This window comes from Calypte anna, chromosome 3 (assembly GCF_003957555.1).
Source record: "Calypte anna isolate BGI_N300 chromosome 3, bCalAnn1_v1.p, whole genome shotgun sequence".
Taxonomy (NCBI): Eukaryota; Metazoa; Chordata; class Aves; order Apodiformes; family Trochilidae; genus Calypte; species Calypte anna.
Window position 1 is genome coordinate 97,531,447 of NC_044246.1, and position 25,878 is coordinate 97,557,324.

General features: G+C 40.6%; 1 protein-coding gene across 3 annotated transcripts in view; it reads left to right on the forward strand.

Annotated features, from left to right (window-relative positions):
- The first annotated feature begins 227 nt into the window (after positions 1 to 227).
- COLEC11 (collectin subfamily member 11) overlaps positions 228 to 25,878 on the forward strand; it is a 40,528-nt gene continuing 14,877 nt past the window's right edge. For 2 of the 3 annotated variants that reach the window (XM_030447905.1, XM_008506192.2), the window contains exons 1-3: positions 228 to 300; positions 16,726 to 16,881; positions 22,603 to 22,674. In XM_030447905.1, coding sequence (XP_030303765.1) covers positions 16,752 to 16,881; positions 22,603 to 22,674 — 202 coding nt within the window. In that variant the 5' untranslated portion in view covers positions 228 to 300; positions 16,726 to 16,751. Of the gene's footprint in view, positions 301 to 2,152; positions 2,236 to 16,725; positions 16,882 to 22,602; positions 22,675 to 25,878 lie in introns of those variants that run through there. The other variant, XM_030447906.1, reaches the window with a different exon arrangement.

Genomic DNA, 25,878 nt, shown 5'->3' on the forward strand with positions numbered 1-25,878 from the left:
TCCCAAAAAAGTACATTCCCAAAATAAAAAGCTTACATCATGGACCTCTTCAGCTTTCCCACACTTCTTTCCTAATTATTGTCCTGCAGGACAGCTGATCTATTTCAAACAGGAAGCTGTTTACAGATAACACTTGTAACTGTTTTGTCTGATTTGTTGAACTGTGGAAAAGCAAAAGACAACCTCTTTTCAAATTAAAAACTGTCAGACTTCTGTAAACAGCAGCAATGAGGTTCATCTGTGCAGTGTCCCTGCAGGCACAGAGCATTCTGCAGTTCCCATTTTCTCAGCAACCGTAAGGTAAGAGGCTTCATACTTTCACTCTTTAGAAGCTCATATAAGAGAAAGCTTGGGTGTTTGTGAAAGGGGTTGCCTTGTAAGTGGCAGAAAATGGCTGATGATCCCCAAATAGTTTGGGAAGATAGAGGAAATAAGAGCTCACTTGATTCTTTCAGAATGTTGGACCTTTCTGTTGAGAAGCACCCATATGGGTTAGTTCACCACGTTCCTGTTTAATGGGGTGTTTGTATTTTAAATGTACAAATGCCATTGAAAGAGCTCACTTTACTTTGAGCAGGAAAGGACAAAACTGTATGAATTTCAGCTGTCTCTGCAATTGAAACTTACTGCAGCACAGTAATGCATTGTAATTCTTGGTAACAGGTAATTAGTATCAGTTTAATTTTGGAAATGTTAAGTGGTTTTCTTAATCTTTCTACTTATATTCCTAAGCATCTGACTGTTATCTACTGTAAAAACTGAGTTTTTAATACATGTGCAAAGCAGGGAATGAGGACTGGTGTTACACAAGTGAAGCAGATGACACAAGATACAGTAAGGGCTGGAATTACAGTAAGGGTAATTAAGAGTAAGTACAGTGAAAAGCAAATCAAATTGGAAATAGCACTATACAGGATTGCTTAATGAAATTTAAGGTGGTGTAAAGATACAAAATCTTGATCTTAATGAGTTGAAATATGAGAGTAAGCTTCAATTGAGTAACCAGAAGGCCAAATGCCTGCTTTTCAGTCATGAAAAAAAAAGATTCATAAAGGAGCTTGTGAGTTTCCTTTCTGACCTCTCTGTGCTTAATATGGGCAGTGAAATTTAGACTGGGGATTGTTTTCTAAGAAAATAAAGTCACTCTGGAGAACTGAAATACCAACTTCACTTGTGTATAGTGAAACAGAAGGAGGCCCTGGAAATACCACAAGTGTGATCCTTTGATACTGAAAGAATTAAAAGTGTAGCAGATGTGAAAACTGTTGCTGTATGTTTCCCTGTCTGCAGCTAAGATCTTTTTGTTTTTCATATCTGTAGGATCATTTGCATGATTATCAATGTTTTAAGGCAGTGAAATGATCAGAGATTATAAAGAAAACACTGATTTGAAGCTCTCACAACAATGATATTAAGATATATTCATCTGTGACAACTTATTAGATATATCCCTAAAATTTTATGATGCTACTTACTGATGCAGTGTAAATAACATATACAGATGTTGGAGACAAGAAGTAATACTTCAGAGCTGAGTATTCCTTTTTAAAATGTTTGGAATTTCTTTCAGGAAAATACTTTGTGTAAGTTAAAATGAAATTGTTTTAATATGTGAAAGAGAGTATGTAACTTAAATTCATAGTCAAAACAACATTTTAAACATGGCATAGTCCTAGAGTGAGCAGAGAATTGCACTGTGGAAGCAGCAGAAATCTACTGTTGAATTTATAAATTGCATATTATGTTGAAGGCTATTTTTTTCTGATTACTTTTGAGTAATTTCATAGTATTTCTAAAGCTCTTATTTAGCTATCTTCAAGGCTGTCCAAAACCTTTTGAACCAGAACCCATTTGAAGTAGAAAGGCTATTGGTAAAGTAGCTTTTTAAAGAAAAGTGTCAGTTTTCTGGGGTAGTTTTGTTCTTTTGTCAAAGTATTTTGGCTGAAAACCAGAAGAGTTTAGCTAAAAATTTTCTCATGGTGTCTCCTGGGAAGTGTAGTTTGTGCTCTGCATTGCATTTCAGTCCTGGCTGGACTTCCCAGCTGAACCATGTTTCCCATAAGGCTGCGTGGTCAGGGTCTCGCTGTTTCCATTTCCCTTGATAAGAGGAGTGTTAGGATGCTTTTTGAGAGGAGTGGTTTAGTGAAACAGGCCCAGAGTGTTCTCATGAGGCATCAACTCCAGGCAAAGCCCCTCGGATTACTGGTCAATAATCAGCTGTCAGCAGCTTAAAATGTGAGTGCTTCCTTCTGATTTGCATGTGAGCCCCAGACCATCGTGTTTGTCAGCTCTAAGAGTAGGATCCTTCCAGAGGGTTTGATGTGTCGGTAGAAGGCTTAAAGCCTCTTGATGGTTTTAGCTATGCAAACACCTCTGAAAGGGAGAGAGCATTTTAAAATGTTTCTGAGATTTTGTTAGTGCTTCTGTCAACCTTTGTGCTGAAAGTGATCAATTTTTTTATATTTGGAACTGAAACCTGAAAGGGAGCATGGCTGGGTATGAAGAGCTAGGTAAAGTCTTACATCAAGAGGAAAACAACCTACTAGGAGCCTGAGGCTTTAGAAAGACATGGTTTGGAAAATGCAGAAAGGTCTCATCTCTCCCATCTAAGTGCTTCTTCTGAAAAATCCAGTCCCAAGTGATTTGCCTGTAGTTGTTGAAGATGTCTGAAAGTAATGAGAGTGGAAACTAGTCTTAAGTTCTTCATCAGTGCATCAGTCTCTGACTTGTTTTTAGGATTCAAGGAGCCTTAGCTGCTGTGACTGAATGCTGCTTCCTCTGCCTGTAATAGGACATTGATTAGGAGGTCCATAGGGTGTTCAGGACTCCAGGACAGAGCAGTAAGACAGGTGGTGAGAAGTTTTAGGGTTTATATTGTATTCCTTATACAATGAATCATGGAATGGTTTGGGTTGGGAGGAACTTTTAAAGATCATCAAGTCAAAGCATGTTAATGAAACATGGACATGAATAAAAAGTTTCACAGTGCTGCAAGTTAGATACTTGACTCCAGGCAAGAATCCACAGTGTTTTCATGGTATATGGAGCAACTGGAAGAGAGCAAAGTGCTGAAGAAAGTGAGTCACCACAGCCAGTAAAACGTGATGGCCACAGCAGCTGTCTGGAAAATGCTTGTGAGTGATACACTCCAGGATTCCCTCTGCTGGATATGGGAGTGGATAAGTTCACCAACCTTAGTGTCAGGTGCCTGCAGCAACCTGAGTTCAGGAAGCTGGAATCTCATCTTGAATGTGTGTGCTCAGTTGTATTTCAGGCATGGAGACTTTGAAAACTTGCTCCAAAAAATGTTTTCTGCAGTTCTCTGAAAAATGGACTGCTGCTGCCCAGCTGTCATGTGGTAAACTACTGGCTGGGAGCACTTTGTTTGGAAGCTGGAGATCTGCTTGCAGCTCATTGCACTGCTTCAAAGCCACTTGCATTCCCTCTGCTGGAAAGGTGCCCTTGTCACTAAACCACTGAACATCCAAGATTGCATTCATAGCTCCTAAGACAGTTTCTGATGTTGAAACTGCTTTGATTTAGAAAAAAGAGAAAACCTAAACAGTTCAGAGAGGTCTATTCCTTTGCCATCAGCACTCCTATGAGAGGTTAGTCTGCAAGAGAGAGGCACCTCCCCAGCGGGTTTATAGGAGACTGAGGGAGCTTGGAGGCTTTTACCTGATTAGCATTAATGGGCTAGAGAGGAAAGTAGTGTCCTGTTACATTCTTGAAGCAAGAAGAGTTAGGTTTGTTCAGCCTGAGAAGAGGAGGCTCTGAGGAGACCTTATTCTAGCCTTCCAGGGGCCTACAAGAAAGCTGGGGTGGTACTTTCTACAAGGACATGTAATTATAGGATGAAAGGAAACAATTTAAAACTGAAACAGGGTAGATTTAGATTAGTTTTTAGGAAGAAATTCTCCACTATGGTGGTGAGACAGGTTACCCAGGGAAGTTGTGGATACCCCATAACTGGAAATGTTGAAGGCCAGGTTGGATGCATCTTTGAGCAACTTGGTCTTGTGAGAGGTCTCCTTCCCACACAGAGGGGTTGGAACTAAATGATCTTCAGAGTCCTTTCCAGCCATTTATGTGTTGTCCATCTCTGGTCAATATTCTAAGAAAAGTTTAGGCACCCAATTAAGTTTTCTTACAAAACCACAGGCAATTCCTACCTCTTAGGATGGCTGAATTTTTAGGTGAGCTCTCTCATCCAGATGGTGCTAGTGGGAAAATAAGTTAGTGGTTAGTGAAGTTATGGACAGGACACGTTAAGGAAGCAGACACTGAGAACATGTGGCAAAGCACAAGAGGTGCTGCTTGTGCTGTAGAGACTCCAGGCTGATGAATCTGTAAGCAGCATCCACATATGCATTTGCAGTGTTTCTCTAGTTGTGCACTGAACTCACTGTTTAAAACCAGCGCAAAGATGAAGTGAGATGATGTTATGAGAACAATGTTATGAGCTGTAACTGAAAAACCTGTTTATTGGAAGTTTTCTTTGCTGTTTGATGTCAGAATTGCCTTTCGTGTAATTGTGGATTGCCAAAACCTCTACAGTCACACTCTGCTTTCCTTTCTTTTTAAATTATGTTTACGAGTGCATAAACATATATCAATAATTTTTAATTAAATAGTAGCTCTTTCCTTATGTCTGCTCCATTTAAATAATTCTGAACATAGTCCTAAATCTTAAATCTTTGAGGGAGAATTACAGATTTTTTTCAGCATCATCTTACTTTTGAATTTTCAAGGGCAGTCCTTGAAAGGTCAAGGCATATTTCTTCGCAGAGTATTCACAGAAAATATTTTCTTGTTTTGTTGATGAAATTGTGAAGAGGAACCTGCATTGTTTAAACAAGTCCTTGTGGTGTTCTTCAGTAGAATGTGAGAATTTCCACCATTTCCTAAATATCTTAATGTCTGACTTACTGGAGTATCATGTCTCCAGACTTACTTAGGGTGGGCTATTTAAGTTTAAACTGTCTGTGTTGTATGTGGAGACAACTGTATTATCTTCATAAGTTCTCTGGAGATACATAAATAGGTTATATACCACAAGTGCTTTAAATGATCATTTATTTTTGTGCAGACTGGCCACTGCTACATCTACTTCTGCAGTGCTGTTGGATATACTGTGAATGTAGTACACTGCTGAAAAGAGCACTCTGTAGATGCTGGGCCAGTTTTACTGTCAACCTGAAACCTCCTATCTGAAAAGAGATAAGTTGGACACCCTGAGTTAAATTTCTGGATGGCACGTGTATAACCAATACCACCTTGAAATGCCCAGAGAAAATGTTATATCAGCTACAACAATGAGTGTGCATTCTTGTGCAGAAAACAAATCTGTTGGCACTTGATGCCAGGGTCTGTCACCTGCTTCGTTAATGATTCTGGTCATCAAATCTATTGCAATAGTTACGGCTTTGTCTTCTAAGCAGCTCTATTTAAACATACATTTGCCCATTTAGACTTAGTTTGCATGTGGTTGCACTCACGTTGTTCCTTGATCTTAGGAAAGATGATGTTAAATGTGGCAGCTGCAGTGCTGGATAGATGGCATTTCTGGTACGTTTAGAGCTATTCCTCCATACCTTTTTGGCAGCACTGAGGAACTATGGCAAGTCTTGGTTTTGTTGCTGTTTGTTTTTCCTTTGCTTAAGTCAAATGGCAGAAGCTGGGATTTCAGCCAGGGAAAGGTCAGTGTCACCTCTAACACCTCTGAAGATTTTTCATTTGCCACTAGCTGTGTAATCAGAGCAGTAGCATTAGTTTTTGCTCCTGTAAGTGCCCTATAAATGCTGAACAGATACATGCTGAGGTTCAAGTGATCACTGCTTGGCTGATGTACAGCTTTTAAATTTGTTTGCAACTGGCCTTTGGTCATGTTTTAGCGATGTGGAAGTTGCATCTGCTGCTATTGTTAGAAAATTTGCTGAGTACCAAAGCAAGGGGAGATGCCAGTAGTTATCACTTACTTAGCTTGTTATATTCTTCCCTAGAAATGTACATTATTAAAATAAATCTCTCAGCGTGGTTGCTAGATGGAAGGACTTTAGTAAAAAAAAAAACAAAAACAACAAACTGTCATCCTTAAAAATCATTTGGTAGCAGAAATATCTTGGCATATAGATAAAGGAAATAATACCTTCAGTTTATATCAATTCAGATAAGCACCCTTGTTTGCAAAACATGTATTACACACCACATCCATTTCTAAATTCAGGTTAATTTTTCAAGATTCACATGAATTTCTCAAAATGAGACAAGTCTGTCAAAATCTGCATGCCATCACTTGTACCTTTTCTCAGTATTTTAAAATCTTTGTAGACCAGTGCATTGTATATGGCAGAGGATTTTGAATGCACATGCGGTGGTGTAAGAACTGCTCTGGGAAATGTCTTACCACTGAAGGGTATTCTTTCAGCTGACTTCATTTGACATACCTTGTAAGAAGGATCATGGCTGTTGCCAGTGATGTAGACGGATTAGTGAAAGTCCTCTGTAGCATACTAGAGTAAGAATAATTTCTGAGAACTTTGTTAATGTCTGATTATCTGGAGCAATCATGTCTTCACATGTGCTTTTAATCCGTCATATCAGATCCATACAAACCTGTTTTGGTTTTTTTTTCGATTGCATTTTGCTTCTACATCCACTTCTTTATATCAGCTCTTAATCTGGGGAGCAACTTTGGTAGATTCCTCTTCCTTTTGTCTTCTTTCCCTTATCTGCATTTGAAAAGGTGTTTCAGGATTCTAGGAGTGCAAGGACATTGCATAGCAGTGTTGCTATCAAGTTCAGCCTTCACTTGTCTAGTGAAGGTCTGTGGCTGTATTTCCTGTAAGGCTTGCTTTTGTTCTGATGATCTTAAGTTGTCTCTTGAATTGAGGCTTGGCTGTTTTATTGAAGGTATTGTTGGTCTTTGTGTCACCAATATAGTTTTTTCCCACCTTTTCCTGGTGTCCTGGGAGCTGATATGAAAGGTTCAGAATAGGCTCATATGTAGAATGTTATTTGGTCTCTGCAGATCTCCAGCCTAAGAATAAAAATAATCTCTTGGTGAAAGTGTATTGACACTATCCCAGTTCAAGATTTTGGTCATACATGGAAGACATCACTCTGAGAAGTATGTCCTTGTCATTTGAGGATAACATTCTTGGATCATTTCCATGACTTTTGGTGGCTTGTATGCTATTACAAAATGCTTTGTGTTGCTGTATCTACTATGCTCTGTATCTCTCTGTCTCTTGCTGAATATTATTTTCCATTTCAGACTGTTTTTTTGCCATATCTTTCCTCCTCTTAAAATGTTCCCACTCTAATCTAGTTACGTGCTTTTTTCTTTTCTTCTTTTTTTTCCTTTTTTTTCTTTTTTCTTCTTTTCTTTTTTCACTTTTTTTTTTCTTTTTTCTTCCTTTTTTTCTCTTATCTTTTTTTCTCTTATCTTTTTTTCTCTTATCTTTTTTTCTCTTATCTTTTTTTCTCTTATCTTTTTTTCTCTTTTTTTTTTTTTTTTTTTTTTTTTTTTTTCCTTTTTTTTTATTTACTTTTTATTATTTTTTTTCTTGTTAATCCTCTTTAATTGTTTTACTTATACATCTATCCCTCTTCTGTATGCTGCTGGCATGCGAGGGCACAGTTTTGTAACACCCTGAAGGCTATCACAGCTTCTGCCAAGGGTATTTCTTTCCTGACTGGCAACATTTTTCACGGGAATGATGCCCGTTTTACCCTCACCAGGAACCAAGGAACTAAATCAACTGAAAAATAACATTACAAAAAGAAGAATAGCTTTCTGCTGGCATAGCAGCCTGTGGTAATTCATAATGGGATCAGCTGGCAGTCAGTGACAGTACAAAGAATGGGAGGGTAAGGTGGGGCTGCAGTGAGGGAGCCAGGCTGCTGTTACCCCTCTGACAGCTTGGCTTAGCTAATTAGTGATGGGAGGACTGCCTCCACCTAACTTTACATACTGACAAGGCTGAGCTAGTCATGCTGGGTAATGAAATAGGTGCCTCCAGAGTCCATTATCTGTCTAGTTTTGGGATGAAATTAATCCCCACACCAATGTACCTTTCTCTGACTTGATTGTACAGGAAACTCAGGGTGATTTTTTTCAGACTGAGCACCCAAGGCAGAATGCTTGAATCCCACCCAAGGGTCTGCTTATCACTTTTGCTAGCTTGAGATCTGGATCTAAGCAAAGTTGCCCTGATAAATAAGCATCTCCTAATGCCAGCTGTCCTCTGTGTTGTGGTTCACTTTTTGAGGTGTCATACTTGCAGCATTGGTAAGGGCTGGACAACAGTCAAGTGGCTTCCTTTATTCTTAATCCTTCTTTAAATGTGTCTGTCACATATCTAGTGTGTGAGAAAATGGGGCAAAAGCTGCTAACGCTCTGTCATGTTCCTTCTCCTCAGTAAGGAGATGGGGCAACTGAAAGACAACCTTTCTCCCAATGCCTTGCACTCTGGGATGTTTCCATCTCTCCCTCTGTCCTTTCTCTGTCGCTGTCACCTGGTTAGGTCTCTCTGTTTTTTCACTTTTTCTTTGTGTCATTAGTAGTCTACACCTGAAGTCTCTTCTCTTGTCTTTATGTTTCCCCTAGCCTTGTAAGGTGCTCTGTTTAAATTTTTGTCTGCTGTCTTTGCATTCCTGACCTGTCTGCTTGTTTATACAGGAGTCAATTGTGGGACGTAAAAACAGAAAGCAGGGAAGGGAGAACACTGATTTTGCCCCTTTTTAATCTACTGTCTTATTACTGTGTTTGAAATGACTTTTTCCCTACTTGCCTTCCATACTTTAATGTGGAATGCCTTAGTGTGGTCTCATGTCACCTATCACATCCATCCAGAGGGAGCAATTACTGTCTTGGGGAACTGGAGCTGTGAGTTCAACATCCTTTGAAGTTAGGAATGTTCCATAGCTTTTGGAACACCTGTTGGAACAATACTCCAGCCACATTTCTGTTGTACAAACAGCTCCTGCCACTGCTCATTTGTGGAGTGGCTGCATGGGCCCTTGACAGACCTCTCTGCCAAATCTCAGCACCTCTGAGAACAGCTGGGGAAGTGGAACCACCATGATGGGGAATGCATAAGCTGCTTAAATGGGTGTTGAGCACCTAAATATTGCACAAACATCCCGATTTCTGTAGCCAGTATTAAGCCTCTGTGCATGTAGAGAGCTGAAAAGTGGTGCCTGAAAGCTTTGGAAATAAGATAACAAATGCATATGTAAATAGCATGTACTTAATGTAAATCAATGTCCCTGCAGCATTCTCAGAGTCATTTACTGATGCTTGGTGAATCCTTGGTGGTATAGTTCTAGAGATAAGTGTGTGTGGGGATATCAGGTTCTTATGTAGGTACTTTATAGGAGTAGGGCTGGACTGAGATAATTTAGACACGGGTTAGAGAAGAACTGATGACAGTATTTGAACCCTGTATTTTTTTGGACTTTGGGGTGGTTAAGAATGCTGAAAACTTGATCTGACGTACAGGGATGGCACCCAAAATCACAAGCTATTTCTATAAATGACAGCTGCTAACAAGTCTGTAGCATAGATCCTGTCATCTAATAGGGGCTTCGGTTAAAACTTTGTGGGAGTTTTGTTTGGCATTTCCAGTTATCTCTGACAGATACACAGATGAAGTTCTACTGGAGTGTTATTCTCTACCATCTAAAAAACCACACAGAGCTATTGTGAGAGACTTGTGGCAAGAAATTCTGTGGGTCCCATGTCCCTCTAGTTACAGGTTTTGAAAATATACCTTCCCCCTTCTGGAACTGTTTTCATTTCACCATTTGCTGAAGCCCTTAGTCCATATTTTTAGCACAGATGACAGTAAGGTAATTGTGATAAACTCATTGACTTCTGCAGTACTACATCAGGAAGGAACTTGTCTCAATTTTGAAAAACATTCTTCTTGGTGAAAAGTGAGGCTGCTATTCCTATGTATGACAAGGGCACCTACATATTACAGACAGAACTAATAGTCTCTTACACCTCACAAACACTGGCTGAGGAAATAGCTCTGCTGAGCCAGAATTAAGTGCACTTTGGGGAGTAACCAATGACCTCCTATCGGTTAGACTTTTAGGTAATGTTAGCTTCCCATCAGCTTAGACTCACTCTTTTGTCCTCTGCAGCAGACCTCTCTATTCTTCACCATCATCAGGACCTGAAATGTGTTTTATCTCTGTTTTATGCTACTCCATGCTCCATAGATTTCACAGAGACTTCTTAGCTGCAGCAGTTATGGTCCTCATTTTTTGCAGTTCTATGGTATTAACATTTAGGGATTTAAAAAAAAAAGTATCTTTCAAGATCATTGCTTTAACCTTTAAATCAACACGTAGCATTTAACTTGAGTATTGCAGTGTTACAAAAATGATCATCCGTTGTTTAGCAGCTTTATCATTGACTCTGATTTTTATATTCTGGCTAAATGAAGTCTTGATTACCCAAGGTAATACATGGAGGAGCTAGGAGGGCAAATGAGAGACTGCTTAGATAAAATAAAAGCCTAGCTGTGCAAAACATCTGTAGATGAGGCTGATCAGCAAGGCTGAAATGGAGAAACAAGAGGTCAGTGAAAGGTTTTATCTATCTCCAGTGTGAAAGTTACCTCGAGGGAATGATCCTCAGCCCTCAGGTCAGAGGATGAAAAGCAGCTGCATGCACAGTGCTGGATGCTTGTCCCTTCTGCCTCTCCCTGCTTCCCCCAAAAATGAATCCCAGGATGTGTGTGTAGCCCTGCAACATAATTACTCTTATCTGTTTGAAATCTCTGAAATGGTGAGGTCTGTGTCACAGACGTGACAGCCTGGCATTTCACTGCCATGATTTTATGGGCATGTGTTGCATCTGTTAGGATGCAGTTTAGGGCCTGCTGGAGCATTCGAGGATACACAGGCTGCCAGATAGTTCTGGGAGTTGTTGGGATGTGGATGACAAGGACTTGAAAAGTCAGGGGAGTGAAAACTGTTGAAAGCTGTTGATGTGTTTGTAGTGCTGACTGAAACCTGCTTGGGAAAATCACCCACCAAATGTGGCTTTGGCTCTGCAGGTTTGTGTGCCTGTCTGTAGGCACATACTCCATTCAGAACATAGATAATTCTCACAGAATTGTCAGGTTGGAAAAGACCTCTTGGATCACAGAGTCAACCCACACAAAAAAACCCATCATTCCCAGCAGAGCATGTCCTTAAGTGCCTTATCTACACAGTTTTTAAGTATCTCTGGGGATGGCAACTCCACCACCTCCCTGGGTAGCCCATTCCAGCACCTGGCTACTCTTTCATTAAAGAAATCCTTCCTGATACCCAGTCTAAAGCTCTTCTGGTGCAACTTCAGGCCCCTTCCTCTAGTCTTCCTGTTGTTTACTTGAGAGAAGAGACCAACAGCCACCTCGCTGTAACATCCTTTCAGGTGTTTGTAGAGACAAATCAGGTCTCCCCTCATCTTACTCTTCTGCAGTCTACACAATCTGAATTCTCTCAACTTCTTCTCATAGGACTTGTTCTCTAGACAAGCTCAGATTCCCAAGAATGAAATTTTAAAAATAATTATAAAAAAATCATAATAAGAGTGAAAACAGCTTGGTAACAGTGAAATGAAAACAGCTTAGAAAGGAATCCCATAGGATTATACATAGGATTACAGCCACCCTGTAGCTGTTGGCTGGCTGAGCACTGCTGCCAGCAAGCATTTCTTCTGCTGCCTTCTGCCTTTCTCAACCATCTGGATTCAACTGAGCCGAGAGTCCATGTTGTTGCTTCTAGGTCCAAATTAATGGCATGGAGTAAGCCTTGTGGAGCAGCTGCTGGCAGATACAGGGCCTTCATGTAGGAGGTGTTTGTTGGCTGAAGTGATCTCCAAGCTTTCCATCCACAGATGGGTGGCAGGAACTCAAGGACTGCTGGGTGCCAGCTGGCCTGGCTGGTCCTGCAGCACTTTAGAGTGAGCCTCTGGTGCCTTGGAGATGCTCTGATGACTTCTCAAGGACTTGTCATTTACAACCTGGGATAATAAACAGCTTCTCTTGGCAGCTGAGGCAGATTCCCTAAATCTGACAGGTCTCAGAAGTTGTTTTGAAATTATTGTGTTGGTTGCATTGCTGTATTTCCATTTCTACTGGCAACAGAGGTGTTTTGTTAATTTTTTTTTCAAAGAAAAATCCATGTAAATGTTGATTTTTCCTTCTCGCATTTATACAAAGCTTTCAGTTTATGCTGATCTAGTGGCCACCACTGTGAGTGCTGCAAATTTGACTCTCGACCTCTGTGGAGACAGTGAGAAAATATTCACACTTTTATAAGTGCTGAACCTCTCTAGATTTCTTTTGGGCATTGATTATACCAACAGTGTAGATACTTCAGATAGCTGGGTTACAATAGTGTTAGCAAAAAAACATGCTGGCACCTTTTTCTGAGGACCAAGTTCAGGGGGATTTAGTGTTCTAAATACCTTTGTGAATCTGGGTCTGAAAGGATTTGAAGGTAGGTCAGAAAGTTAAGGAATTTTCCAGGATTTTAAAATTTTAAAAAGGTACTGTTGTAACACATACCTGGAGATCAAACTCTTAGTTCAGTCATATAAGGCAATTTAAGCTGAAGAAGAGAAAGGTTTCTTTTTCAAGCAGGAAAAGGTGGAGAAAGTGATATCTGAAATGCTTTTGATTTGATTTCTACTACTAACATGTCACCTTACTGTAGCTGCAGACTCTACAAACTATTTAATCTGCAACCTCTCCAGAGATTTCCTCAATTAGTGGCTCTTCTCAGACCAAGGTAATTTCCCCACTATTCGTGCAGGTCTGGGTGCTGTGACCTAAGTGGCACTAAGAAGCTGTTTTCTAGAATGAGTCCATTTTCTCTGTGAGTGGAGCTCTCACAAGGCAGGGTGAGCTCCCTGCTGCTTTGATGCCTGTCTCATCTCTGAGCTGTGTAGGAGTTTGCAAAGACAGATGAATATTTCACATACCTGGAGGCTTTGATCTTTCAGTTGTAGTCTGTATATGTCTAACACCTCATGAAATGCAAATGGAAGAGGTGATGCTGCCTTTTTATCCATTAATGCAGGACTGGAGAATCTTACTAATTTCAATTCCTTCTTCCAGCTCAAGCCGTTTCATTCCCTTCTCTGACTCATCTGTTGAGAATCCTTATCACTGGTGGATGCTCATGCTGAAACTGCCAAATTTCCAGGCTTTCAACTGAGTGTCTGAGCCACTTGATTCGAAAGCTCCTTTGTTCTCCTGGATCCCAAAGTTCCCCACCTACAAAGAAAATCTGGGACACTCTCCCTAGGATTTTCTGCAGACTGGTGGCCAAGTGCTTTCCTGGGCTGTGGGGCAGCAACTGTACACTAAGACAGGCAGGACCTATGGCCTCTGTTTGCTCAGCCTGCAAACCATCAGTGTGGCTGTCATCCAGGATGGTCGCCTCACTGTTCCCAGAAAGTGGTTGCTGCTGAGGGTTAAACACCTGTGTTTGGGTATTTAGAAGAGAGTTCCAGACACAAGCCTCTGCCATGGTGTTCTGGCTGGCTGAGGCAATGACAGCTCACTGATTTGCAGCTGATCAGTGCCAGGCAGCACTGATACCTTACTTGGAGCTGTGAAATCTTACTATTCAAATGCTAAGTCTGGCCCTGCAAGCCTTGGAAATGAAGCTCTGGAGAAACACCCTTCTTCTCAGCCTTTTCCTCTTGACTGGTTTTTGTTGCTCCTTCTTTTGCTTGTTGACTGTTGTGGATTATGGACTTGGCAAAAAGGGCCAGGACCAACCACTGTGGATGCCATGACCTCCTCTAGGCCACAAAGGACAGCAAGATGCATGCAGTGCCTTGTACTGCTAGGGTTAGGATTCAAGATTTGTCTAGGGGAAGGAATTTGCTATGCACATGTTCTCATGAGAGCAAAAAGTGCTGTCACGGAGATCTGATACTTCAAAACTAGGCTAAGACTGTCATCAAGTAGTTTGTATCTATTTTATAAGGTTATACAAAGTGCCCAGTGGCCAGACTGGTTTCTGGCAGCCAGGGCTGGCTCTGTGCATGGGTGGAAGAAGCAGCAGCCAGAGAAAGCAGAAGACAGTAGGACAAGTAAATGTTTTCTTATTGGTTTTGTCTGTCAGAGCCCCAGGGAGCAGGGCTGGTTGCTGCTTCTCCATGGCAATAGAAGCTTTATGTACAAATTTAAATACTTTTCCCTCCATGACCCTGTCCCCAATTATTCAGCTATTGCTGTACTCTAGGTCCATCTTTGTGGTGTGCCTTTTTCTCCAGCTCTGGGTCCTCATACTTGGAAAACTGAGTGTCTGCACTCTAATAAGTCTTCAGTGAAGTTGCTGCAGTTGTGGCAGAGCTTAATGTGCCCTAAATATTTGAGTAGCCCATGCTGAGTACTTACATGAGTTTGTGTTCTCCTAACAATACCCGATCTAGATTTTTTAAAGCTGATGTGTATATGAGCTGCAGTCATAGCTGTGGCAGCAAGGAGCCAAGCACTCTGGAAGGGGAAAAAACCCACTGTAAGCATCTGTATATCAGTGAGTGTTGTCCTTCCAGAACCTTCACCCTAAGCTATAAGAGGAGACTTCTGTAAATTGCACAGCACAGCAGTCTAACAGGAATGATGTGAGGATAGAAAAAGTATGTCTAGTAAGATTGTTCCTATTGTGATCTCCTAGATGAAAAGGTAACATGAAACTGAGACAGGGGCCTGAAGAGAAAATTGTTACTTTACAACTTAGTGGAAACTTTCTTTTTTGTGATCCACGCTGTCCCTGGTCTTCTTTCTGGTTGGCAAAGATTGTGTATGAAGTAGTTCAGGGCTGTTCCATCCCAGCAGTGTGAGGTGTGGCTGTGACTGTGGAAATACCCACAGATAGTCTCTGTTCCTCCTTTGTTGAATGGGAAGATCACTCAGCACCAATAATTTTCCCTAAGGTTTTATGCCTTTTGCTGTAGCCCGTTAGACTATGACTGTCTCAAGCAATTCCTTGATCCAGGAACTCTCCCTGTGTCCAAGCATACACCCTGCCTTTTTCAGGCATGATCCTTCTGCTGCATCTCTCTCTGCTTTGGAAGAAAAGCTGGGGAAGAGATTTGAGCTAAGAGGGGCTCACAGCAGTCTGCAGTCTGTGTCTGAAATCTGGAGGATCAGTGAGAATTGGGGAGTATGTTGTGGAGGACCCCTGCCCTAGAGTATAGGTGGTGTATCAAGGGTCTTCCTCTCAAGGAAGAGCAGTCTTACCTGCAAGTCCCTGCATGAGGAGAAAGACAAAATCTGCTCCCATCTTACCCTCTGTTCTGCAGTCTATTAATTTTATCTCCTAGAGGATAATGGAAGCATATATTGAACAGCAATTCATAGTGATAATTTATTCTTCTAGCTCTAAAGTCATCTACTTAATCTTACTGCTAAGGTAGTTATTAAATGTATCAGAGGTGATGGTGGAATTTAAAATTAGAGACTTTTTAAGCCCATAAACATTTTTAGGCAAAACTGAATTTTGTTGCACATAGAGGGAAGTTTGACCATCTTGTTTCATCCCTTATGTTTTGGTGTATGGTTTATCATCCTGTTCTCGCCCTGAAGCTCCTTATTCTCCTTTCTCTGCTGAAGCACACTTATTCATTAAGGCCATCAGCAAATTAATAGATATACCCTCCTAGATCCCCTGCATGTTGAGAGACACAAACCCATGTACTGGCCTCAAAGTTGTACCTAATCCTACTTGATTTATTTTTGAAGGAAATCAGGGAGTGGAGAGTAATCCAGCCAATCTTCTTGCTCAAGCTGTTAAATGCTTGTGTTTGTGTTATGGCTATGAAGGATGATATATAGGTACTTCCTCTTGAAACCCTGATATGATTGTCAGATTGCTTGTGTAGTACAGAGCCTTGGTGAAAGAAGGACTGGAAAAACATACCACGAGTACATAAATTACACTTCCATCAAAGAATGTTTCTACAGACAATCTAAGTGTTGGCTTTTTATGCTCGTTTCACACTGACTCCATTGCTGTAGTTGCTTTCTAAGAGATCTCTTCAGAGCCCAGTACCAGGCAGGCCATTTTGCTTGTAGGCTTATTCAAGAATAGTCTCAGGGGTGAATCTTATCAGGATTTATTGAAGCCTCTGATGTAACTTGATTGCATGATATAATGAAATATTTTATCTCCCTTTCTCTCTCCATGAGTTACATCGGGTCTATTGTATCAGACAATTGGCTGGGCATAATTTCAGTGCTTAGATAGATGGGAAGTGAAAATTCAGGCCCTTAAGTTGGTCTCATCATCTACTGAATTGCCTCTTTAGAGCAGTAGACACTCTCTCTAAGTGGCAGCTTAGTACTACCATCTTTCAGTGCAAGCCTATGCACTAGATTTTCCCCTTTAACCTTTCCAGATCCCTGCCTCCAGGGAGAATTTATGAATGCAGAAATATTATCATCACCTAATCTACTTTTTCTTAACTAACTTTTTTCCGAGCTTTAGCTTACCCATCTTGGCACTGACAGAAGCTGCTGAATTGGCTGCTTCATGTTTCATGTATGCTTGGGGAACACACAACCTGCATAGTTCTCATGCTGTGTAGGTTATGGCATGCAAAAATACATGTATTTTATTTGTAGTTCGATGCTGCATATGTTCAGAAACTGTTGAAAGTCTTTGGAATTCTTATAACTGTTTATTCATTCTTTTGTTTAGGAGTCAGTGACCTGCAAGTGCTCATTATGAAGAAAGATCTGGTTTTCTTGGTGACTCTAATTAGCCTTGCCTTCCTGTCGCTACTAAGGTCTGGATATCCTCAACATATTGCAGAGGAGTCCTGCTCTGTTCAAATTCTTGTTCCAGGCCTCAAAGGTAATGTGGAAATCTACTCCAGCATTCAAATACTAATTCCTTCTTTCTTACAGGCTCATTTGCACCACTGTTTCAAATAGAGGCAAAGAAGGTGCCTTTCAGTTGTACTCATTTGTCCAGTTTGTAGCCTTCTTATAAATGGACTTTTAATGTTTGTAAGAACTTCAGTCTGTTAAAGTGAACATGGTGCAGAGAATGCTGAAGTGTCCCAGACTTACTCCTGATCAGTAGTGCTTGTTACTCTGATATGCTGCCTGCTTGCTTGTCTGTTTTATATTCATGAATGATGCAAATCCCCAAAGACTATAAAATGAGTTCCTACTTTATATCAGGAGAGGTTTTCATTGCCTTTTTATAACGTACTGTTGGGAAGTATTTTGTATTTTCGAGCTTATGCTTGTCTTCCCTTGATTTTTAAATGCTTAATTGCCTTTTAGAAGAAATGAAAAATTAATTTTTTTTTTAGCATTTCTATAAGTTTGACAAAAGCAACATTTTTTACAAAATATCCCCCCAAACTATTGCCAAAAAAAGACAACACAATAATTGATTTATCTTTTTTTGTAGCAACATATGTATTAAAGTACCTTAGATAGGATGCCAGAACTGGAAAGAATTAGCATTTTAAAGCAACAGTATCCATTATGGTCTGCAATCCTAGGCCTTTTCAGTCATTAACAGTAATTCTCATTATGGGGACTATGGTATTTCTTCTGCAGTGTAACATCTGTGAGCATGGGGAAATACCTCTTAACCAAGGACAAAAATACCCATGAAAATCACTAGTTTGTTTTTAATTATATAAAAAAATATTGTTTAATAACTGCACAGCTAACCTTCCAATTTTTCTAGTAATTATTCACTGTAGTGTCACAAAGTTTAACAATACTGATACCATTAGCATTATCTAGTGCAAACCTGGGCTTTACCCATTTGACTGACGACCACAGTATGGGCTGCAGGCCCTGGCTGTGCTGGTTCATTTATCAGTGAGGACAAAGCTCAGTTCTCTCCTGCAGCTGCTCATACAGTTGACTTGTGAGTGCAGCCTGGCTGTGGTGTGAACTGCCCTCTCCAGACATTGCCCAGGTTGGAAGCAAGAGAATAGAGCTGTAGGGATGTGTTGTGCTTGGCTGGTTGGCTTCAGGACCAAAAAAGCACTCCTGTTTTGTTTATTACTATTATAGATGTATCTTTGGCTGCCTGTTCTGAACCAAAACCTGTATTTTTTAATTTTACTTCAGTGTTGGCTTTTGAAGCCTTAATAATACATCTCCTGCAGATGTTCTAGTTAGAAAGAACAGCACTATATCAAGGTCTTCTGAGGTTTGATTAAGTAATTGAGAAAAGTTGTTTTATTTGTTTGATATATTTGTTGTAAAATAAGCATAAGATAATTTTGTTGATGGGATTCACAGAAAAGAACAAAACAAGTTAAATGTTGTCTGAAGTTACAGAGAAGATCAGTCAAAGGGTCAGACCCTGTACTACCAAGGACTGAAGCTCTGAAATGATTTTCAGTTTCAGAAAAGTTGACAGGCTTTGACAAGTTTTCTAACTTCTTTGCCTTGGTTTCCTTATCAATGAAAATTAACATCTCCTATTGCCATTTTTATGAAAGGATTGTTGCTATTATTATATGGAGCAGGGCTTTTTGAAACATATACATAGTGCAGGACCCTGGCCCTTTGTCCCAAGGCAGTCCTGAGCCAGAAAAGAACAGAGGCCTGAAAACCATCATGTGTTAGTGATTTCACTCTTGCTTCATGAGATCTAAGTCTTGCAAAAGTGAGAGAGATTGATGTACAAAATCAGTGAAGCACAAAATGGCCTGATACAGCCCTAGTTAATGTGAAATCCCTAAAAAAAAAATAATCTATCAGTGCTCCAGTGATGCTGTCAGGGGGACTGGCTCAGAGAACTGGTAATGAGATACTGCTGTCCCCTGCTGGCACCACTCCAGCCCATGTCGGTGGATAAGGCTTCCTTTAAACTGAGCATAAATGTGGCTGCATGCCCAAATTTCAGCTCCCACGCAGTAGGATTTGTTCACTGCAGCTTTTAGATCTGCACCAACTCCTCCTTGTCTGGGCTGCCAGCAACACCTCTAATGTTGGAGGAACAGAGCCCTGCACCACTGCTGGGCATGAGCATGTCAGGACTTGGGAAAAGTAGGTATAGGGAAGAGGAAGAGATGAAGGAGACCATGGGATGTGTGAAAGCCAAAAAAAAAAAAAAAAATTAGGAAGAGAAGGTTAAGCCTAAGCATTGGTGCAGAAAGTGGAGCTCATATTCAGTGGTGAAGGAAAAAGACACCAGGGAGAAGCAAAAGTAGGGGAGCATAATGGAGAAATTTCAGAAGAACAGGAGGAAATAAGGAGAGGAAAAAAGCATACAAAGAATGAACCTAAGTGAAGAGACTAGAAACTTGGAGGAAAAAAAAAAAGACTGATCCAATTAGGAAATCCACAGAATAAAAGAAGGAATTGCAATGGAGCTGGAAATGGAAGATAAAGCACCAAGGAAAGACATGAAGAATAGAAAAAGGCACAAATGAGTGTAAGGTCAGCAGCAGGTCTTAGGGACTGTTTTTAGGGTATGTTGGGTTTTTTTGTGGGTTTTTTTTTCTCTATATAACCTCATCAGTGTAAGGGCATAAGATGAAATGTGGAAGGGAAAAGTACTGTGGCTCTGAGAATCAAGACAGCAGACTGATCCCTGAAAGCTGACAGTATTAACGATGAGAAAAATGTGTTCTGTGTGAAGACAGGCTGGATGATGAAGAATCTTCACATTGCTCACTCTGTTCTTCCTAAAGTCCTGTTTCTTTTGATAGGCCCATGAGACTGAAGTTACTACTATTGTGGAGAAAAAAACAACATGGAACAAATCTCCAAAGATTAAATTCTCTCTTTGCCATCTTGTTTTGTCTCCCTTTTAGGATCTAAAGCAGGAATTGTTGTAACAGCCTAAATGGCCTGCAATACATAGGTGCTACATACACCATACATAGGTGCTATAATACATTGGTGCTACATAAATAAAATAAATTTTTATACAGCCACACTTGATGCATCTACTCATAGAGGGAATATGTATCATGGAAGAAAGTTTTTACCAGCCAATGAATGCTTAATAGCTCACATAATTAATATCTGGCATGCTGTTTTCATTGTAGTAGGTGTTACAGCTCAAGATAGGCAAGATGTAAACATTATCAGAGACAGTTCCTGTGCCTAAGAATTCACAAAAGTAAGATAGTAAGACAGCAATAGTAAGATATTTTGTTTGAATTATAAAAGATTTCTATCAGAGGTGATAGGACAAGAAACTTGTAGCAGTGTCAGAATTTTGTCTGATACCTGTAATCCTGCTGCAGCTCAATTTGGTACCCAGGGTTCAACTTCTTTACGGTGTGTGGGGCATCACAGCCATCTCCCATCTCAGCTGCATGGGCAAGAGCTGCCTTGCAGAAGAAGGTACTTTTCAAGCAGTAGGGCTGGAGCACCCAGGAAGGGATGGAGAGGAGAGTGAGCACGAGGTAGGACTGCAAAGGGACTGTGGCTGGTGCAGAAGGCCACACTGGAGAAGCTGGGTAGGGATCACAATGTGTTGACCCAGCCTTGTGCTCCAAAGGGACTGGGTGTAATGTGTGACACAGGGGCTGTTGACCAGGAGAGTGGAGCAAAGGTGTCTTTCTCCAAGTTATTTATTTTTGGTTTTTCTTCCTAATTCAGGAATGAAAAGTTAAGTTAGTGTTGATTGGTGATAAATTAAATTGACTGAGCCTCCTTGGCAGAAAACTGTTTTGTTTCCCATGACACCTACACAGAATTTGCTTCCTCAGCTTGCACAGGGCTCAGGGCACATTGTTAGAGCAAAACCAGGTACTTAAACACAGCAAAGCTGAACTGGACCTCTGGTCAGTCCCTCTGGCCAAGGACTTGCTGCTTAAGACAGCAGATAAGAAAAAATGCAGAGTGGTCTCGAGCTGGACCTGGGGTAATTCCTCCCAGGAAAAGTTTCTTAAACACCCACACTAAGGAATGCAGAGTCATCTTATTAGAGGAATAAAAGCCAGCAGGTGTAATGGCCTGAAGCAAGAGTGATCTATTTTATTGATCCCTAATGCACAGCTTTCACTCTGAAGAACATGTGAAGCAATAGGCTGTAATAGCCTGCTCTCAGCCTCCAGAGAGCAGGAAAAAGTCATTGTCAGGATTTATCTTCAGCCCTGAGGGGGGAAAAGTAATCATACAAAGCCTATTGGTTACCTGATAATAAAAAAGTGATGTTCCCAAATGTGTCAAATAATAGCCTGTTTCATACTAACAATATTATTCACTGGGGATTATGTGAAGTTTGTCCTCATTAAGGTCAGAGAATGGCCTATTTTTGCATGTCTGAAAGTGAGAAGATGGTCTGGAGCTTGCTGGCAGCCTGAAAAAGGAAAATAAAAACAGATGGAGGGTTGAGTTCAGCTCACCTGTCTGCAATAAGAGAGAGGGAGCTGGAGGCTGCATATTTTAAAGGTACCATGTTTCAGCTTGTTTTTACATGTCATCTCTATGGTCCCTCTCTGAACCACAGCTGTCAGCTCTGCCAGAGAGCAGAGATTGAGAGATAAATAATACCTGATAACTTTCCTACTATAGTGCTCCCATCATCTTCCTGGGGAGAAGCTAAAGCCTTGCTGTCCTCTGTGGATAAACAGCTTTAAGGCTTCAGGTGTGTTGTGCTTGCTCTGGATTTGTACATGTTGGCATTTTCTTTTCTGTGGAATCTGTAGAGTTGGTGGGTTTTTTTGTTTGGGTTTTTTTTGTTTGTTTGTTTTTATTTGTATTTTTGTATTGTTTTTCTATATAAGGGTTTTTTTGCTTGTTTGTTTTTTTTCCAAAGATGGCTCTGTAAACAGTTCTTTAAACTTTTATTTGCTTAAGAGGTTTTAATCTTATGTCAATGGCAAAGTACAACAGTAGTACAATGGTATGGGGTGAGACAAGGTAAGCATCCCTGAATTTTCAATGAAAGGCAGGCAAGGGTGAGGCAAACATTTACAGTAACTGATGTTTAAATATGCTGAGCATAATAATGTTCCATGAGCTAAGTTCATGTAAGTACAATGCACATTGGTTCATACTGCAGAGATTAAAAGGCACAGTATATAACTGAGAATGTGGATAAGAAGATACTTTTTCATGCTTAAAAATGATACTCTAAGTAAATAGTAATGTCTGTAGTATAGGTCTGATCCATCTTTACTCTGTAAATGGCTTAATCTTGTTTTCTTTTAATTTAAGGCTAAAGTTAAGCCATTTCACTTGAGACTTAAGTATTCCCTTAGCAGATACTCAGGATGTGTTTGGTGAAGACAGTCCCAAAAGTTTGCTAAGTTAGGGCACAATTCTGAAACTTCTGCTTCAGGGAATTGCACTGTTGAACTTTTTGGAGGTTGGTGATACAGGTAATATCCACAAAACTAGACCTATTCTATGAGACTTCAATGATACACTGACTTTGGTTTTGTCAGTGTCTGTGCCAATTGCCGGAAACTGCTTTGCATGCATCAAGTAAAGCTGTTAGGTCAGATTGTGTCTATATTTTCCATCCCTTCTTGTCATAGTTGGTTTTATTTTCAGTGGGGGGGAATGGCACAACAGCCACCAACAGAAAATAGTCCTGGTCTAGAATGACTCTTTTTTTTTCCTTTTGTATGAACAGGGGAGGCTGGAGAAAAGGGGGATAAAGGTGCTCCAGGTCGTCCAGGCAGAGTTGGCCCTCCAGGAGAAAAAGGTAACCTTATTACAGAAGATGTTTTGAAAGTAATTCCTGACCCAGTGCTGCCTTTTCTTGTGAGGCAAATATGGTGGGCATCCTCTCTCTCTTTGCTGGGTGACTAAATGATCCTTGGGCTTTGTTGTGTACCATCGTGGTGGTTTAACACCTGCAGGCAGCTCCACAGTTGCTCATTCCCAGGGAAACATAAGAGTCAGAAAATTCATAGGTTGAAATAGAGACAGTGTAAGAGGTGAAACAAAAGCTGGGTACTCAAGCAAAGCAAAATAATACATTCTGTGCTTCCCATCAGCAGGCAGGTGTTCCGCCATCTCCAGGAGAGCAGGGCCATAACAGTTACCTGGGAAGACAAATGCCATTGCTCTGGATGTCCCCCATCTCTTCCTTCTTACCAAGGTTTATATGCAGAGCATAACGTCATATGGGCTGGGATCCCTTTAGTGAGTTAGGGTCAACTGTCCCAGCTGTGTTACCTCCCAACTTTTTGTGTACCCCCGGCCATCTTGCTGGTGGTGGCGGGATGAGAATTGGGAAAGGCCTTGGCTCTTTGTAAGCTCTCAGCAATAAGGAAAACCTCACTGTTTTATCGACACTGTTTTGGTCACAAATCCAAAACACAGCCCCATGCAGCTACTATGAAGAAAATTAACTCTATCTGAGTCAAAACCAGTACAAACTGTATGCACTCATTTGTAGACTAACTATTGCTTCCTGGACAAAAAGATTAATTTTTGGAAAAGAAAAATCTTGATTTTTTACAAAGGTCTCTCTGAAGAAAGACATCATAAGGCCTTTGTCATATTTTGCTTTCTGCAAACGCAAGTCTTACATTAGATCAGAGAGAAAAAATCATGAGGCTCAATTTCCTTATTTCCTTTTGTTTTGTAAGTGTGGATACTCACAAAACTTTAATTAAAACCATTCAGAGAATTCAGTAAAAAATAATAAGCAGAGATGGCCATGAGTGATTCCACATTTCTTGGATCACAGCTCAGTACTATTTATGGAAAAATGATGGTAGCACTGTTTGCATTGTAGTTCAAAATATTTGGAGCTCTTGATAGGAATGGTGCTGAATAGTACCCAGTTATACAGCTGGAAGAAATGTGGAATTTCTTTCTTGCAAGCAATTCTTTTCCCACTTGTTTCACTCCCAAAGCAAGGGGGGTATTTGAGCTCATAAGTTTTCCAGGATATGCACATTCTGAAAAATTCACATTAGGAATAGTCAAAACATGTTATTTCAATATTGCAATTAAATATTTGAAATTCCTGTCAGCAGAATGATGGAGTTGTTTTTCACTAAACTGAATTTAGAAGTTTTTTTTTTAAAAATTATTCCAGTGGTAATTTACACTGCCTTACAATAATGTATGATTTGTTACCTAGTAGTTTTGGGCAAGCATGGGACTCTGATATGTGCAGTTTTCCCTGGAACCAAAATCCATAGCTAGAGTTCTTTCCCCTACAATACACTGAAAAATTTGTAACTCCCATGAGGAGTGTGTGTGTTCAATCAATGTATTTCCCTTCTGGAGATGTACCCATCAAGGACAATCCTTATAAAAGAAGGGTTTGCAAGGTAATGCAGCATGAAGAGATGTTGAAGTACCACAGAATAATTTAGGTTAAAACAGCTTCTCTAGTCCAATTTCTTGTTTAAAATGGGGCAGACTTGCTTAGATGCTTAGGGCTTGTCCAGCAGACTTTTCAAATGAAATCTCCAAGGATGGAGATTCCACATCCCTTTTGATAGGTCCCGTGTCTCTTTTCTTTAGGGCCAACTAAAATTTTTTTTGTTGTAGATTGTGATCATTGCCTCTTGTTCTTCTGTGTCTCTGAGGGGAGAAGGCTGCATCTTCTCTTCAAACCACTTGTATGTAGTGGAAAACTGCAATTATGTCCCCCTTTACATTTCTCTACTCCAAGCTAAATAAAACCATCTTCCACAGATGGGCTCCAGTTTGCTCCTCTTGTATGAGGACCCAAAAATCTCTGGGTCCTTTACTGTAAAGGAGTTTTTTTATCCAGCCATTGGCTTGCCTTAATCAATTCACTGCACGTGAGGAATGTAGTGGCAGCTGAACTTGATATTCCTGATAACGCTTTTCCTGTTTCTTGCCAAACTCCTCTGACTGGCAGATCTGTCCTTCAGCATACAAACCACTCCTGCCAGCATGGGGTGTCTTGCAGACTCACAGAGCATCCTTCCACTTCTTCCTCCCTGTCACTGGACTGGTTCCTGAGGGCTGGCACTCATTATCAGCTGCTGGTTAGATATTGGCAGCCTTGCAACATCGTCAGCTAGCCCTCTCAGAACCTTTGAATGCCTTCTGGCCAGTGCCATGGACCCGTGTAGATCCAAATGAAGCAGTCCCTGACTCAGTTGTCCTCTATCATGAGTGGCATGTCCTACCCCAGTCTTGGCTACTGGGCATGAAGAACTGGGAGGCTAGAGAGCAGACCTTGTTAGCAGAGACCAAGGCAAAGAAAGCACCAAGTACCTTAGCCTTTCCTCTGTCCTTTGTCACTAGGTTGCCTTCCTCCTTAGCAGAATGCCCATCTTATCCTTGGTCTCTTTTTTTATTGCTACCTTACCTGTGCCTTTCATGTTGTCCTTCATACATCTGAGTTCAACTTCTGAACTTCGTCCTTCAGAAATACTTCTGTAGCAGCCTATCCTGGTATTCACCTCCTGCATGCTTTCTTTCTGCTTTTGGTCTCAGTGAACAGTTCTCTGTTTTGTCAAGCTGCCATCTGCCATATCTGTTAATTTTCCTGCACATTGCAATGGATAGTTATTATACTTTAAGGAAGTTGTTCCATAAGACTTGGAAGCTCTTTGTGATCCCCTTTGCATTCATAGCAGCCTCCAGTACAATCCTACCCACCAGTTTCTAAAACAGGCCAAAGACCAGGACTTTTAGACTGCTGCTTGCCTTCTTCACTCATCTTGAATGCTGTTAATTTTATGAAGGCAGTCATAGTTACTTAAGTCAAGCTTATTCTGACTATCATATCCAAAACCAGTAGGTATGTAAATAACAGATCAAGGAGAACACCATCTCTAGCTGGAAAACCAGTACTGCACTGGATAATTGTCCCTGATGCACTTTCTGAATTGATTGCTCCTCATGGTCCTGCTCAGCCAGAAGGTGCTGAAGTAGCTGGTCTGTAATTTAAGAGGTTCTTACACTTGTT